This window comes from Microcebus murinus, chromosome 24 (assembly GCF_040939455.1).
Source record: "Microcebus murinus isolate Inina chromosome 24, M.murinus_Inina_mat1.0, whole genome shotgun sequence".
Classification (NCBI taxonomy): Eukaryota; Metazoa; Chordata; class Mammalia; order Primates; family Cheirogaleidae; genus Microcebus; species Microcebus murinus.
In genome coordinates this window covers 12,816,796-12,833,995 of record NC_134127.1, presented here as the reverse complement: position 1 = coordinate 12,833,995, position 17,200 = coordinate 12,816,796, and the positions used below count along the sequence as shown (strand labels likewise).

Genomic DNA, 17,200 nt, shown 5'->3' with positions numbered 1-17,200 from the left:
TAAAAGTACGTTACTTAGTTTCCTTTCTTGAAATTGTCTTCTTAATCTTTGCAAATATCATCTTTAATGAACTTAAAGATAGATGTCTTTCAAGAGCTATTCCAAATCATTGCTTTTAGTGCGTGGTTTAGAATGTATAAATATTTGCCATAGAATACTAGAAATATGTATATGTATATATATCAAAGGTTTATTTTTATCCCACCCCCTTTTGAAATGAAATAGAAAGATGTGGTGATTCAGTATCCATTTTCTTAATAGTTTATTTTCATTTCATTTTGGCCTCTTTGTGCTGAGTAGCAAGTGCCAATTTTTGATTAGTTAGGAGATATTTTCTGTTCCTGGAAATAACAGTCCACACAAGGCCAGGGTGCCTGACAAAGCCGTGTCCCTCATGGGTTTAAATTAATCCAGAGATGTTGCCTTTGTGAGGGGGGAGCATATATTTTCTTGTGAGCTACTTGTCTTTTCCTAGTTGGTGAGTTTAAAAAAGTACTTTGCAAACTCTTGTACTATATGATCCCCAAAGGGGATTTCAATTGATTTAATTTCTTGCATTGCTAAAGTGTCATTTGGAGGGCTTAATCCCAGGTATAAGCTTGCAGGGTGTGTCTCCCAAGGTTTTCTTCTTTCAAGGCAAAACCATTTATTATGTTGTCATCACATCACAGGGAAAATGGGTCCTTTCCCATTCCCCCCTTTATATTATTTCTAGGAATGTTCTTTACTAGAAAGCAGCTTATCTGTCTCCAAACCTCAAGCAAAAGAGAGAAAAACAAAACAAAATTTAAAAAGAAAACTCCCCCAAACCTCCATTTCTTACTGAAAAACAGTCCAGTGATTTAAAAGTGAGGGTACTATTGAAATAGACAAGACGTGCTCTAACCTGGGGATAGAGCTGGGTAGCTTTGGAACCTGAAGCAAATTACCTAAATTCTAGACCAGCTTCCTCATTTGTAAAGGGAATAAAAAAACTTCCCAGGTGCATTTCAGCACCCAGTGCACTGCTTCCTGCTTCCGTGCAAGCCAAGAAGCTGCTATAACAGAAATACAAATGTGAACCATCAATAAGCAAAGTAAAACTCTTAGAGATTTATGTGTGTCCAAGTATTTTCTTCCTACAGAGATTAATTTTTTAGTTTGAGGGCTCCAGACATGGATGTTAGCAAACATTTTTGGTTTTGTGTTATCTGTCACTTGAACATAAGCTTCATGGGACAAATCAAGAAATTGATCCATTAAAAAGCAAAGCTGAAATTTTAACAATAAACACTTCAGTAAATTTACAAAATTGGGGATCTCCCAAAGCAGTTTCTAGTATCCAGTTTCTTGAGGGAAGAATGCCTCCATCTAATTGATGAGAAATCTGGAAAATTAATATAGGAATGGAACATATTCTAAAGGTTGTCTTAGAGAAGAAGCGAAATGGGCATATGCCTGAGAATATAGTGCATTTGAAATTGGTCACTTTAGTAGGTAATGGGATTTTTTTTTTTTTTGAGACAAGGTCTCATTCTGTCATCCATGCTGGAGTACAGTGGTGCGATCATAGTTCATTGCAACCTTTAACTCGTGGGCTCAAGCAATCCTCTAGCCTCAGCCTCCTGATTATTTTTTGTAGAGATAGGGTCTTCCTGTGTTGCCCAGGCTAGTCTGGAATTCCTGGATTCAAGTAATCCTCCCACCTCTGCCTCTCAAAGTACACATGTACATACTTATATATGTATACCAGGTTACAATATAAAATGTATTTCTTATTGTGGATCATGATCAAGAAAATTAACAAGACCACTTTTACTAGAACAAATATCCTATCAGTGGTTTATATAAATATTTCCGTAGTATTTATTAAGCAACTATTATGTGCCACACACTGTTGTGGGTGTCTGGGATATATCAGAGAATAAAGTAGACAAAGAAAATTGTCATTGTAGAGCTTACAATAAGAGAAGACAGAAAGTAAATTTAATAAATACATTTTGTGGAAGAAGAAAAAATAAAGCAGAGAAGGGGGGAGGAGGCCAGTGTGGCTGAATGAGTCAGAGGGAGACGGGGTGAGCGGGGTAGAATGTGTGGGCCATTGATAGCAGTTTGGCTTTCACCCAGTGAAAGGGGGAATTATTGGTGCTGTCTGCACAGGGTGACTTGGGACTTAAACACCGGACCATAGAATAGCTCTTAGGAAACTAATGCATTGCTGAGTAGAAGACAGAGGATAATCAGACACCCTGTGCTCAACTGTGAGTTAATTACCTTTCCCCTTGGCTTCCTGCTTTGGGGAGGACCTTGTGTCTTTGACTGTCCCTAAGGGCCACTGGCAGGACACCTAGTTCGATGAATAAATATTGAGGAAACAGGAAAATGCAGGATGACTGACTTCACCTAAACATAAAAATGTACTAGAATCTACCTGTTGTTAGCCCACATCACCTAAAAAACTGAATTAGGAATCTCCCAAAAACTTCCTAACTGGTAGCTATGTGTAGCAGATGTTTGGAATTTTTTTAGGCACCTGAGGGTAAGAATGCTGCCAACTGCTGGTCAAAATCTTTACTGTGATTAGATAACATTAGAGTTTAATAAATATTAATGTATGCATTCTGTTCGCTGACTTAGCCTTCCTAGGAATTTGTTTTACATAGATTATTCCTGATAACCAGGCAATTGTGTAGGTTTCACATTTATTTTTATTAATTGCAAAGAGAACAAAATTCAAGTCATCGTTCTTAGTCTGCCTTTTAAAAAAGGAAAATAGTAATAGATTTTTTTTTCCTTTTCCTTCTTCAAAAAAATAGATATGTAATTCCTGTGTGCAAAAAGTACTCTTTCATACAAATGAATTAGGAAGCGAGAAGTTGGTGGGATGGAGAAAGGATGGTTTGAGGGAGGGACGACAATTCAGGGCTTGAGGTGTGTGTGAGAGAGAAGTGCATCTGGGACTCCAAGGGGTGCAGTTAGCCTGGGACGAAGTTTGCATTTGGAGGCCTTCCAAGAGCTGAGTGGAAAGGCCGAGGCCAAACTGTGAAGGCTGTGGGTTTCTCTATGGAGTTTGGACTGTATCTGAAAGGCAGTAGAAAGTCACCAAAAAAATTGTAAGCAGGGGAGTGACATGATGAAATATGTGTTTCATGAAAACCAACTCAGTGTCTCAGGGTTCCTTGGCCAAGGATAGACATGTTGTGGGGCAGCAAGGGGCAGGGCTTATCCGAGAGTTCACTTGAGACTATTAGGATGATCCTAGGGAGAAAGAGTCCAGACAAAGGAATATAAAGAAAAGTTCCCCAGCTCAGTGGTCCTCCATCCTGGCTACCTTTAAACTTAGTTAGGGAGCTTTTATGAAATACAGTGTCCGGGCCCTCCCTAAACTGAGTAAATGAGAATACCTGGGAGTGGGTGGTTGGCGTTTTTTGAAAGTTCTCCAAGGTTCTCCTACCCACATCCAGGGTTAAGAGTCACTGAAGTCTCCTTGCCTTGCTGCCAGTTTTTGAGGCCATGGTTTGCTTCTCCATGTGAGCCTCCCTGTGAAATCTACCCACCAGGTAAAGATGGGCTATTATTAAAGCCATGGTGTCCAGGGACACGACAGCCCTGTAAAATTGTCCCCCTTGAATACAATTAGAATCAATAAGCAGAATCTTCCTTCCCATTTGCAGAATCTCTGTCACCATGGGGAGGGGACTGAATCTTGGTTTGGACCACCTGCCTGCACGCAGCTAACGTGGTGGTTCACTAGTAGTAAAATCATTAACTTTTCCAGGTATCTTTGTCCACAAGTGTGTCATATTTTAGGAAATCCAAGGAAGCTGGAAAATGCTTGAATTTTCTGACATTCCTCTAATTCCTTAGAATTGCATTTAAAAAAACTAATTCAGAGTGGCATTTGTGCATGGAGGCCTGATTTTGATAGCATGTTGTCAAAGAAGGGAAGAAACCTGAGAGTTCCCACTGTGAAGACAGAGGGGACAGAAGATGGAAGTAATCACATCCTGCTTAGACACAATTACTGTTGCTCAACCAGCTAAGATCAACAGAGATCAACAGCATGATGTTGGGGTTGGGGAATTTCTGTTCAACTTGCCTTTGAGGGTTAATGGGAAGAGAGGGTCATCTCCTCATGCCAGGAAATGTGCAAATATGCCCTAATGGTTCCCAGCCATACACAACAGGGTCTCCCAGACCTCATTCACCTGATGTGCAGAAATGCTTTGTGAACCGACAGACGACTGAAGCTGTTTCCAATAAAAATTTCCTGTTTCCGCCTTACATTTGTCTGTTGTTTGCTTAGAGAAAACTCAGGTATAAAAGTTTCATTGTATTTCCATTGTATTTTTAGTTTCTAATGGCATTTTCGCCCAGTGGGGAATGTTTTTTATAAAATCATCCTCATAGTTGTCACACTACCACCCACCTATACTAAAGAGAAAAATCATGGCCTTAGAGCCAATTGAGGCCCCCCAAAGTAAGCATCAGACAGGTGTTAAGGTGACTGAAGTAATGGAATTTATATACGGTTTTCTTTAATATTTTAAGTTTTGTTCATTGTTACATACAGTATTTTTAAAGGGAAGACTTGTCTTGCAGGAAGAAACTTGGATTTCTCACTTTTCATTCCCTTTCCTGCTCTGGCACTTGAATGTAGAAAGATTATATATATATATATATATATTTTTTTTTTTTTGAGATGGGGTCTTGCTGTGTTGCCCAGGCTAGTCTCGAACTAACTCTGGGCTCAAGGAATCCTCCCACTTCAGTCTCCCGAGTAGCTGGGACTATAGGCAAAAAGCTTGTTTTTAGGAGAAGTGATTACTTCTCTGCCTGTTTCCCCATGTGTTTAACTTGGGAGCGATATTAGTAATCCACATTTTAGAACCCGTATGAGAAGTAAATGAACTAATATGTATTCAGGGCTTAGACATGACCTTACACACATTAAGCACTCAATAAAATCAGCCATTGATAGAACTGTTGAGAGGCACCTGGGAAGACTACATGGACCAGGTAGCATTTGATCTGGCTCTTGAAGGATGAATGAAATTTGAGATTGAGCACATGGAAGGGCGCCTCAGGCCAGTGACTTCAGGGTGGTGTGCATGGAGATGAGCACAGGTGTCGTTTGGGTAGGATGCAGAAATACAGGGAGCTAAAAAAAATTAGGTTGGATGCCACACGGAGAGCCTTGAAAACCATGCAGAGGTGTCTAAACTTAATTTTTTTTTTTTTTTAGGCAGTGGAGCTCCAGCAAAGTTTGTGAGGGAGAGACAAGACCAAAACTGTAACTCAGGAAGTTTGATGAGCCAGGGTTGCTGGATGCAGTGTTTTAGTTAGGAGACAAGAGTGAAAAGTAATGGCCTGAATCAGGGAGTGAAACTAGAAGGGTGTTCCTTACCTCTGCAGTCCCTAATACCCCCAGGCTGAGCACCAGCACTGGTCCATGCCCTGTTAGGAACCAGGACACAGAGTTCTGCCTGCCTCCCATCCGTGGAAAAATTGTCTTCCATGAAACTTAGGAACGGGGCCGCAGTAGGTGAGCGGCAGCAGGTGAGTAAGCAGAGCTTCATCTGTTATTTATAGCCACTCCCCATTGCTTACGTCACTGTCTTAGCTCCGCCTCCCACCACCCCCTTAGGTGGAAAATTGTCTTAATGGAACTGGTCCAAACAGTTGGGGAACGTTATACCTACCTAACTTGCATGTAGACATAGGTTCATTTCATATTAAATAAAACTAAAATATTGATTTTTTTTTTTAAATCAGTGCTTATATTAGATTGTTAGTACTTTCCCTTGACTTGTTAGTTGGAAAGGGTAGGAGTAAGGTCAAGTATCCCATTTTCTAAAGAATATGTGACAACTTTTAAAAGGTTTCTAATTCTGATTTCTTTCTATAGAAAGAGAGGGTTAAGTTCTCGTTTGTTGTCCAGCCTAAGTTTTCATGAGTGGACATTTTTTCATGTGAAGTAGTTATAATATTTGTCTCCCATGGTTTCATATCTGAAAGAAAGATAAATTCTCATCTAGGGTGAAGAAACAGAAGGGTAAAATTACTGGACCTCTGTAGTGCTTGAAAGTACTGCTTTTGGCCGGGCGAGGTGGCTCACACCTGTAATCCCAGCACTCTGGGTGGCCCAGGCGGGCGGATTGCTCGAGGTCGGGAGTTCGAAACCAGCCTGAGCAAGAGCGAGACCTTGCTTCTACTATAAATAGAAAGAAATTAATTGGCCAACTAATATATATAGAAAAAATTAGCGGGACATGGTGGCGCATGCCTGTAGTCCCAGCTACTCGGGAGGCTGAGGCAGGAGGATTGCTTAAGCCCAGGAGTTTGAGGTTGCTGTGAGCTAGGCTGATGCCATGGCACTCACTCTAGCCTGGGCAACAAAGCGAGACTCTGTCTCAAAAAAAAAAAGCAAACCTTCGCCTGTTCACATCATTTCTTTAACCAAGCGACCTTAAGGATGATTATTTGACACAGATTTTTAGATCAATTTTTGGTCATTTGGGGGCATCTCATTCTCTTAGTGGTAGAAAATAAGAGAGTTACAATACAGCAATAAGATCGGGAATGTGCTCTAAATAGATGGCAAAATGGACTAGTGAATTTATGTCTAATGAATGCTTTTATACATGTGCTGCCCGAGTGTCATGTCTGGCTACAGTCAAAAAAGAGTGGATGTTGAGAATTTCTAGTTACCAATCATTTAAGTAAAATACTAACAAAAAAAAGCAAGCACATTTACTTTTTTTTTTACTCGTTTTTTTGTTATTTTATTTTCAAAGTAAAAACAATTTCCTCTTTTTCCTAGATACAAAAATAATGCACATCCATTATGAAGAAATGGAAGCACATTTACTTTTAAACAATCTATTGTTCGATGTCTAAAAATCTGTTCAATAAAATAACCTCTAAAATGGCGAGAAGAAATGAGTTATTTAAAATATTTTTTACAGCAGACTTTTTTATTTCCATATCTATTTTGGGGGGGTAGAGGGAGAATGCAAAGAGATAGGGAAAAAGTAATTTCCTCGTTCTTTAAAATAAAATATTGAGTTTCTATATGTTTTTCCAGCAATAAAACTTTATAATTTTATTTCAAATTTCCTTAATTTCTTGCTGAGACAAGGTGTGGATATACATGAAAAAAATGTTAAGCTCAGATGATTCACTTTGGACAATTTTATATATTCTTTTATTTATTACAAACACTGAAGTTCTTCCACATTTATGTCACTCAGTCGTTCATCACCAATGCAGCCTTGAATCTTGGGTTTAATAATGCTGCTTTTATCACTACACTGAAAAGATCCGTGAAAGTCAACTTTGCCATCCCATTCATTTCCACTCTACTGACATGGTTGTTTTTTAGTTTGGCTATTAACTAACTCATCAGAAGACGGCAGGTTGTTTTTTTTCTCTTTGGTGGGCTCAGTAAGAACATTCCCACTAGCTTTAATGAATTTGTTTTCTTACTTACCTGTCTTTAAAGGCCAAGGAACTCATGAAATCATAGGTGAAAAATGCTTTGAAACCATAAATTTTCAAGAGGCAAAAGTAGGATGTGTATACTTCTACTGCTGCCTATTGGTCTCCCATCTGGCTCAGAGGAGAGATGCTTAATGAAGACTTGAATCTGGGATAGATTAAGCAATGTCCTTTATAAATGAGTGAATAGCCTTACATAACTAAATACTCTAATGGCCTGGGGATGGAGGGAGGAAGAGTTGAAAGGAATATTCTTTGTGCCAACGGAGAAACTAATTAATGTGCCTACGACCTCCTCTGTGAGTCAGTTTTAACGGGATTGTAAATATGTGCTTGAGTGAGTTTTTAACACAGTGTGTCAGTTGCTCTTGGCCTTTCTGTTTATCAATACTATCTACAAGATGTTAAAACCACAGGGAAGTCGAAGCTTTATTAGCCATTTCAGCCTGCCAAGATTGTGGGATTTATTGACTTCATGCCCTCCACATTACTTGACAGCCAGTACCTCTCCTACTGGATTAATACCCAGTTAATAGCCATGCACCTAAAGGCACAATGTCATATTGGGGGCTTTTAAACCACCTGTCCTATGTGGGTCAGAAAGTCTGTTACTTTGCTCAGTTAAATCTATTTTAGTATGTCAGATATACTTGGTGGCCTTTTGTTGAAGTGAAAAGCAACCAAGTGAGAGCCCATCCAGGCTTATAAAATTATTTAATCCCTCTTCAACTTTCTCATTATGCCTTATTTTCACAACTATTTGTAACCAGAACGCTTCAGAAGCAGCACCTAGTAACTTACTCCTGGGACCCCATTTTTATTTTTTTGTAAAGGAAAAATACATAATTATGTAAATGTGAAAAGATGCATAAACATTTAAACCATTTTGAATTAAGTGGGTTTGTTTTGGGGTTTTTTGTTTGTTTGTTTGTTTGTTTTGCTAATCTATATTTTCTACAGAGGTCATGTTTTGCTTATATAATAAAATCAAAGTTTATTAAGGGAAAAAGAAGCATACTGAGGACATGGCTAAATAGTTCTTTCTTCTCTTCTGTTCTAGAAATCGAAGCCAAGGAAGCATGTGATTGGCTACGGGCAACTGGTTTCCCCCAGTATGCGCAACTTTATGAAGGTAAGCTGGAAATGACATCCTTTTTAAATGGCATAATCATAGCACTTGGTTCATGATTATTATTGATCTGTGACTTATTTTCAGAAATTTTATTATTTAAATATTTTATTTAAAAATATAATGTAGGCCGGTCACTGTGGCTAACACCTGTAATCCTAGCACTTTCGGAGGCTGAGGCAAGACGATCTTTTGAGATCAGGAGTTCGAGACCAGCCTGAGCAGGAATGAGACCTCATCTCTGCAAAAAATAGAAAAATTAGCCTCATGCCTTCTTACTACAGTCCCAGCTACTCAGGAGACTGAGGCAGGAGGATGGCTTGAGCCCAGGAGTTTGAGGTTGCAGTAAGCTATGATGATGCCACTACTCTCCAGCCTGGGTAACAGAGCAAGACTCTGTCTAAAAAAGAAAGAAAGAAAAGAAATAGATACTTAATGATTTATAAGAGCTCTTTATTCTAAATACTAATCTTTCGTTGATGGTGTGCTGTAGATGCCTTTCCCACAGTTTGTCATTAGACATTTCACTTTTCTTTATGTTGTCTTCTGATGAATATTATTTTTTCTGCAGCATTCAATTTTTTAATTAAGAAAAATGGACCTTTGTAAAGAAAATATTAGGATCTGGGCTAGATTCTTACTACTGCTTTAGTGCCCTGGGATTTCTTGGATGCTGAGGCTAACAGGTGAACACCTTAACTCTGGCTCTATTACCCTGAGGAGCGTGTGCTCTTTGCTTGCTGAGATGAATGGGCTGTTCACGTAAATAGGAGTTTTATTATACTCTCTATGAAATCAGTTTAAAACAATTACAGCTGCGAAGTAGTGAATTCTATTTTATGGGTAATTTTCAAAGACTATGTGAATAGTGAAGTGATTTCTAATTTACAGTACCTGGTCTTCCTCATTGCAACCCAGATTAATTATATATTATTTTTCCATAAAGATGGATTCTGAATTAAATCATTTTGTTAGATTATATAAAAATACTTTACTATTCCTCCATTTCAGAGAATATTTCTAATTCCTTTCCTTTTTTTTTTTTTAAGGTATTTGGAGTTGCTTATCTTTCCTTTGGAGAGAATTTTAGATCTGTTAACATTCAGTAGGGCTTTGGAGGGGAGGGGAGCAGCATTCTATTGGATTTTCAATTCACAGCTCTACTGGAGATAGAGAAAGACAATTGCAGTTGCAGTGGCACTCAAGTGGCTGTCCTTTTGTTCTCCTGTTTAGAAATTAAATTTCCTTCAATTATGCCTATTTTTGGTGTTAATTTGCTGCCAAGGGGCACTGTCTTGTGATGTATGTTGCTAAGACCCAATTTTAGTCTCTGTTTCACTTTTTCCCCAATCCTAAAATGCAGACTGCATTTTTACAAGTTGCATTTGGGGTCCCTTCATGTTTACGACTCTTTTGAAGCATAAACCTACTTTTGAGGTACGCTGCTTATTGTTCCGGAAATCTGGGCTAGCACAGCTTCCCTTCATCCCGCCACTGTGTGCAGGGGGAGTACGTATATCCCATACACCACATACCAGCCCACACATTCCGTGCCTTCCTGTTTAGCTTTATTTTGGTACTTAGCAATTTATACTTCCTGCCTTTCAACCCAAGCTGGAAGTTGGGTTCAGAGAACTTCTGTATACATCAATAAACTATCATCTTTTAAAAGCTAGTCCTTTCAGAAAAGTGTCTCAGCAAATAAGAGACAATTATTAATTTAATTCTTTCCCTCCTTACTTGAATTTAGTCCCTACCAGGTTTTAAAAAAAGAAAAACAGAAAAAAAAAGAGTTGTAAAGTAATTTGGATCAGAAAAGTAATCTAAAATACAGCTGAGTACAAAAAGTTAGAAATTGCTAAAATAACACAGTCACTTTCTCCCATACGTGGAACAGGCATGTGAGCTTTTCAGTTTACATTTATAGATCTGATGTTATAATGAAAAATACAGTCTTTAATATTGGCTCTATTATTTAATAATGAGAGCTCTTTGTCTTTTCATAGTGAAACACAGTGTCACAGCCATCAACTAGTTTTAGTCTGTCTTGCTTCACTTACTGATACTGTAGTTTACATTGACTGTTTAGCCTCCTCCTGTATTTCTGCCATAACAGTGCCACTGATCATTTGCTTAAGAGAGACGTGGTATATAAGTTAATAAATGTAATCCTGTGATACTCAATTTTATATATTCCTAAATCTTTGGTCTATAGCTACTTCCTTGGTCTTCTGATATTATTCATGGAATAACCTCAGTAATCCAACTCTAGCCTTCAGAAAAAAGAATAGGCTATCAATTAATACTCCTTATGATAGTTTGTAACACTGTAAAAAAAAAAGGCATTCTTTAAGTATTATCTCTAGAAAATATTTAATAGATTGCTAGGAATAAAGAATTCCATACCATTCTATACAACCAGTGATCATGAGTTAGAAACAATAAAAACACAATGAACAGTCTATGCATGCCCAAGAACTAAAACATTACTAATCACCTGCATCTCCAAATTACTGACGGCCTTCTATATTACCATATATACAGCATTGGCCATTTTGAAGGCCAAAGGGATTCTTTAGATTATGGTGATCCCGGTTTCCTGCTTGCCCATGCCCAGCCCCCAGAGTTGCACAGAGGCACTCTTACTCTTGATATTGTGCAAGCCTTCTACTGGGAAGGCCCATTATTTACCCTAATAGCTGGAACTCCTAAGCGCGAGATAACTCGCCTTTATCTAGTGGCAGTTTCAGAGCCGTTGTAAATTTTCACAGTGGTGCTGTTGGTCTTTCTCCTCTGTGTTCTTCTTGGGTGAATTTATCTACAAAGGGATCTTTTTAGGCAGAACAGAAAAGGGAATTCTTCCATCGAATTGACTGTTTACCCCCTTTCTGGTTTTCAGTTGTGATACAACTTCTTTATTGTTCAGAGAGAATTTGAACTCTTCTACAGATTAAGGGATTTGGGATTCTCTTGTTCTGAACCAACTTTATAGCTAGCCCCTTTTGTTTTAGGGGGAATTATATAAATGCCTGAAAAGCCATATTGAAGTGCTAATATTTGTTTAAAAATAGTATATCTAGATTTCTCCTGAGCTCTTGATATCATGCAAATGGACCAGATTCCATTTACTACCACTTGCCATTGTTCTGGAGATCTTTACTTGGCCTAGAGTTTTTTTGTCTTTTTCCTTCTTTGTAAACTCATCCCTGATCACATGTGAGCAAAGACACACATTTAAAAAATAAATTAAAAAAAAAAAAAAAAACACCTCAGCCACATTAAAAGGGAACATCCTTCTGGAATTCATTCTGGCTTAAATTACCATTTATAACAGTGGTTTATTGCCTGCTTATTTGCTTAAAGGTGGAACAGTATTTTGAACCACTTCTGTTTGACAAGAAGCAGTGAGATTCCAGGCACCAGAGAGCCTGTGCTGCTTTAGGACACTATACTGAGTCGCTTTATTCTCCCACAGAACTTGGTAGGGAATGAGATGTCCTGCACACAGTATGTTCTCAATAAATTGCTTTGGACATTTACCCCCCCCCCTTTGCTAAACTGGGCTACTTGGCAATAACATAGGTGCTCAATAAATATATTTGTCTTTATTTTTCTTATAGATCTCTTGTTCCCCATTGATATTTCCTTGGTCAAGAGAGAGCATGACTTTTTGGACAGAGATGCCATTGAGGCTCTATGCAGGTAACATGCATGCTTTGTTTTGACTTTTTATTTTCTTTTCCATTTTTTAAGAACACAGTAATGATCACTAAGATAGGTTGTGTTTGCTTTTGTTCTAGCTAATTATGCTATGTCTTTGGTTAGCAAATAGTATAGTGATTTACTTCGCTATAAATCATAGACATTATCATTAAAAATTAAGTAACATACCATTATTTGGTATTGCCATTAAAATAACATCCACACTGTCCGGGCAGGTACTCAACCAATACCATTCCTTATTTGATACGATATGATTGCCGAAACTGGTAACTTTCAGGTGATTTGGAAACTTGGAATAAGATTTTTTAAAAAGTGATAAGATTGACTGTACAGCCCTAACCAAAAACCCCAACAGAGTCAGGGCTGCTGTTGTATTGCATGGAAATTCAGCACATTCCAAGGAATAAATGAGGCCTGGGGGTTATGACGTTTAGAGACAGGACCATCCCTTGAATTCCAGGAACACTCCTGATGCTCTTTAGTTTCCCCAGGTATAAAATAAAGATAGGATTAAATTAGGCTATAAAATAACTCAGCACAGTCTTTAACATACAGGAAACAGACAGTAAATGATGTGCAACGTGAATAAAACTGTCAAATTCTTGTTCATGGTGCTGGTGGGTCTTCAAGTTGAGTAGCAGCTTGTAGGTTTTAGTGAAGTGGAAGTAATAAAACCTGTAGGGGACAGGACACTGATGACTCTTGCAAACTAAACTCTTCATGATTGGTTTTTTTTTTTTTTTAGACAAGAGTCTCATTCTGTTTCCCCAGCTAGAGTGCAGTGGCATCATCATAGATCACTGCAACCTTTAATTCCTGGGCTCAAGAGATCCTCCTGTCTCAGTCTCCCAAGTAGCTAGGACTATAGGCACATGCCACTGCACCCATCTGATTTTTCTGTTTTTAGTAGCGATGGGGTGTCTCTTGCTCAGGCTGGACTCAAATTCCTGAGCTCAAGTGATCCTCCCACCTCAGGCTCCCAGAGTGCTGGGATTACCAGTGTGAGCCTCTTCATGACATTTTGATTCATTTTAAGTTATTCATCCTTTGTAATTTTTCTCAAAACATAAAAGTCCTAAAAACTGAATTCTGGGAAAAGAAATTATACACAGACAAAATTCACATAGATTCATTTGATTGTAAAACTAAAATACATTTTTTTTTAAATTTCAGTATTCATTTTTACTTGGAAAAACATCAGTAAGGTAAAATGACATCCCATATTTCTTTCCTCTTTATAGGTAAAGAAATGAGTGGTGGTTCTTGAAAAAACGATTTTTGGTTTTTTGCCTTGCAATATTATTTGAAGCAGCCAACTTTAAGCAGTGGTTTGCAGGAAAGATAACATATTTAGAATGGTATGTAGAATAGACTAGTTTTCATGGTTTAAGAGAGAAAAAAAATATCACATTAACCACAGAGACAAACACTGCCACTTTTCTAGTCCAATTAAGTGACCTCTTAGAAATATACAGGGTATGTACACATTTTCTAAAAGAAACCTAATTGCAAGTCCTGTGCTGTGGTGTGTAATATCACAGCTATGGCATCTAGAATGAAAAAATGTCACTGATGCAGTTTTGGGAGGAGAAAACGTCAGCCTCTGGAATATGAATTACACTAGACATTTTTTAAATGTTTTAATGCTTAGCTGTGGAGCAGAATTAATTTATTTTCAATTCATCACTGTTGATAATGCATATAAATGATTTCACTCCTAAGATGCATCTTAAGAAATATTTAAGCATTGCATCAGATCAGCCATTTCACACATTGTAAGGCACTTAGGGAATGGACCCTCTGAACAGCTTAGGAATTCCTAGGTCATAAAAATATCACTGCAGAATTTCAGCTCGAAGGATCATGATTAAATTCTTGAATACTTTTCCTTTTTCCTTCGGAATAGAAATTTGAAATTTAGTTTTCCTCTTCTGAAGGGAAAAGTGTCCTGTGTACTTTGCGATTTATATTGGCTCTGAGTACCTTTTGAGAAATCACCTCCCTTTGAAGGGAATAAATCTGTCTTCCTAGATCTTTTTTGAAAGAAAAAGCCAGAAAGAAACTGGAGCTTCATCTGTTTTCAGACTCTACAGCCTATTCTGGTTGGACTTCAGTTTTCTTTCATAGGTAGAATAACATCTCACATGTTAATCTGTGAGAAGAAAATGCAGTGATGGATGTCGGAGTGGCCTTAAAAATTATCAGAAAAAAAAAATTAAATTATCAGGCCCAAATCTGAGTATGCACAGAAAGGCTTGGGGGCAGATTTTCAAAAAAATGAAATTTTTCAGAATTCACAGTAACAGTCATCAACTTGTTTGCAATGGAAAGCTCAAGGGCTCTCGTCCACATGTTCACATAAGTAGATGTTTCAAGAATATGATTCCCCTTTTGAGAAGCCTAAGCCAATGTTCTGGAGAAAAGAGATGTGAACCCTACCTATACTGTGTATTTTGAGCACCTTCTTTGAAATGCATTCCAAGTTCTGAGTTGTCAGCAGTGTAGCTGAGGTACTTGTTTTACTTATTGTGTGATAGTCACCTCATTTGCTAGACCTGCCTATTCCAAATAACTTCTCAGCCTGTGGAATTCAGGGGCCAGCAAATAATGAAACTATGGTGTCCTTCGAAATTTTGCCCTGTGACTTGTGAAGTTCTCTCTATCAACTTTTTATATTTTCATCTTTTGCCTTCCTACCAGTTGATTTTAAATATACATGGCAATACAATTACAGAAATTCAATTTTAAAAGTTCACAGAATCTTGCATGAGTTTCTCTTTCCCACCCTTCCTTTTAACCTTGTCTTGGACCGTATTTTGTGCATGGTCCAATGTCACAAATGATCCCATGTATGTGCCAGTACTAGCATTTTGCTTACTTAAAAATATTGATATACCTATAACATTTACAGATTTTATACCTATTTTGATCAAAAAGCAGGTAGGAGCTGATCACTTAACATGTTCTACTTAGGGCAGAAGACATGTAGACTTAATGGGTTTTTTGAGAATGATGATGATACTGCTTTAAATATGAAGTTTGGTAATGACCAAACTTCCAAAGTTACAATATGGGACTACCAGGTTTTTTGGATTTAGATTGCTAACCAGCATTCTTACATTCGTACTGTAAGGGATTTATGGAGAGATTTCCTTGGAGAGATTGGCTCTGGCCCAGTCTTGCTAGCTTTGCTGAATAATCCAATGATAAGGCCAAGATTGTAAGGGAGTTATACTCTGTAGTCAAACTGGAGGAGTGATTAGCTTGTCTTAAAGCACGCACAGATAATATTGTTAATTGTGAACTGTAATCTACTACCAGGATACCTCTTGTGAAATGCTTTTTGTCTTTCTATAAGTTCTGAAAAATATTCCAAATTGCTACTTTCCTTTGGAATTAAAACTTTTAGACTCCTCCTATAAACACATCAAAGAATTATATAAATCAAGTGACGATCATATAATGAAAAATAGATTTCCACACTGTCACCTTCAGCATGCTCTCAGTTATAAAACAACCCTTGAAATGCTTAAGCCATGCAAAGCAGCCTACCTTGTAGTGGAGTTTAACTTTGTTATGATTTCTGGTCTGTTAAAAGGAAAGCAAGTAATTTTTTTCAAGCAATTGCACTAACTCCAGGAAAAGATCTTTACAAATTGGAACAGTTTTCATTTATCAGGTCTTTTGAGGAAATTGCTCCTTTTTCCTTTCTTCCTCTTCTTTTTCCCCCTGTTTTTATTTTGAATACAATGAGACTCAGATCCCAGCCTGCTGTCCTTTTATCAGGGTGCTTACAAGACTCTTGAACCTTTGATAGCCCACCCTGGGCTCCCTCCCTCTTTGGAGCAGGGTGCAAGTTGCCCAGGAGATAAAGGGACACATTCCTGTGGAGCTGGGCCTGGGAGGGCCCTCAGGGGGATGGGAATCGCCCAGGTTTCTGAACAGATGAGTTCTGATATCAGCACATCAGCCACTATTTGAGGTGTCTTACTTAGGATGTAAGTTGCTCTCATTTATTACAATCATTCATATTTATTTTAGAAAGGAATGCAGAAAATAACTGAGTTTGAGTGCCAGAGCCACCACGTTGTAATCCTGTGGCCTTGGACAAGATTTGTGACCTCTCTAAGCCCCCATTTTCTCACCTATAAAATGAACGTAACGTAAATCATAAAATCTATAGCATAGGGTTGTGAAGATGAGATCCTACATATGAAGTGCCTATCAAAGTGCCTGACCCAGAGTGGGCCCTGACTTGTCTTGCTACAACTATGATTTAATATCAGTTCTGCCTCTCTGTAAGTGAGGTCCCAGCAGTGGGCATTCTTTGGATGTCCTAAAGAACAGATGAAAACCACAGAAACCCCAGGGAATAACTCTGGGCTTCAGAGTTACAATGCCATTAGTTTAGTGCTACCAACATAAAAAGATAATATGGACCTTTATAAAATTGGCCTCCTGGGTCTTTTTTTTTGTTTGACTCAAATCTAGAGTTTGTGAAGTTAAGCCCCTCCCCCACTACCCAGACCTCCATGCCTAGTAAATTTGGTTATAAACACCACTCAACCATTAAAGCCCAAGTGAAGTCAAGTAGGTATTTGATTACAGCTTTGATTAATGGAACCCAGACTTAAACTAACTGTAACCATTCTGGATTCTTTAAATCTTGAAAACATTTGAGAGCCAAAGCACCGTGGGTGTAAGTCATTGAAGTAATTGATGTCCCTAAGAAAGAGACCTTATATCCACTCATTTTAAAGTCTTCAGACTTTTCTTAGTTATTTGTTTTTATACCCTCCCCATTGACAAGAGAGAATTTTTCTGAACATCAGTGCTCTGAGCTATCTCTGTTTATTCTATAAACAGGCT

At 38.1% G+C, this 17,200-nt stretch overlaps 1 protein-coding gene across 5 annotated transcripts in view; it reads left to right on the top strand.

Moving 5' to 3' along the window:
• The window catches only part of DLC1 (DLC1 Rho GTPase activating protein), a 414,054-nt gene that overhangs the window by 378,352 nt on the left and 18,502 nt on the right, over window positions 1-17,200 (top strand). For all 5 annotated transcript variants that reach the window (XM_012739809.3, XM_012739810.3, XM_012739808.2 and 2 more), the window contains 2 exons: window positions 8,540-8,611; window positions 12,229-12,310. In XM_012739809.3, coding sequence (XP_012595263.1) covers window positions 8,540-8,611; window positions 12,229-12,310 — 154 coding nt within the window. The remainder of the gene's footprint in view (window positions 1-8,539; window positions 8,612-12,228; window positions 12,311-17,200) is intronic.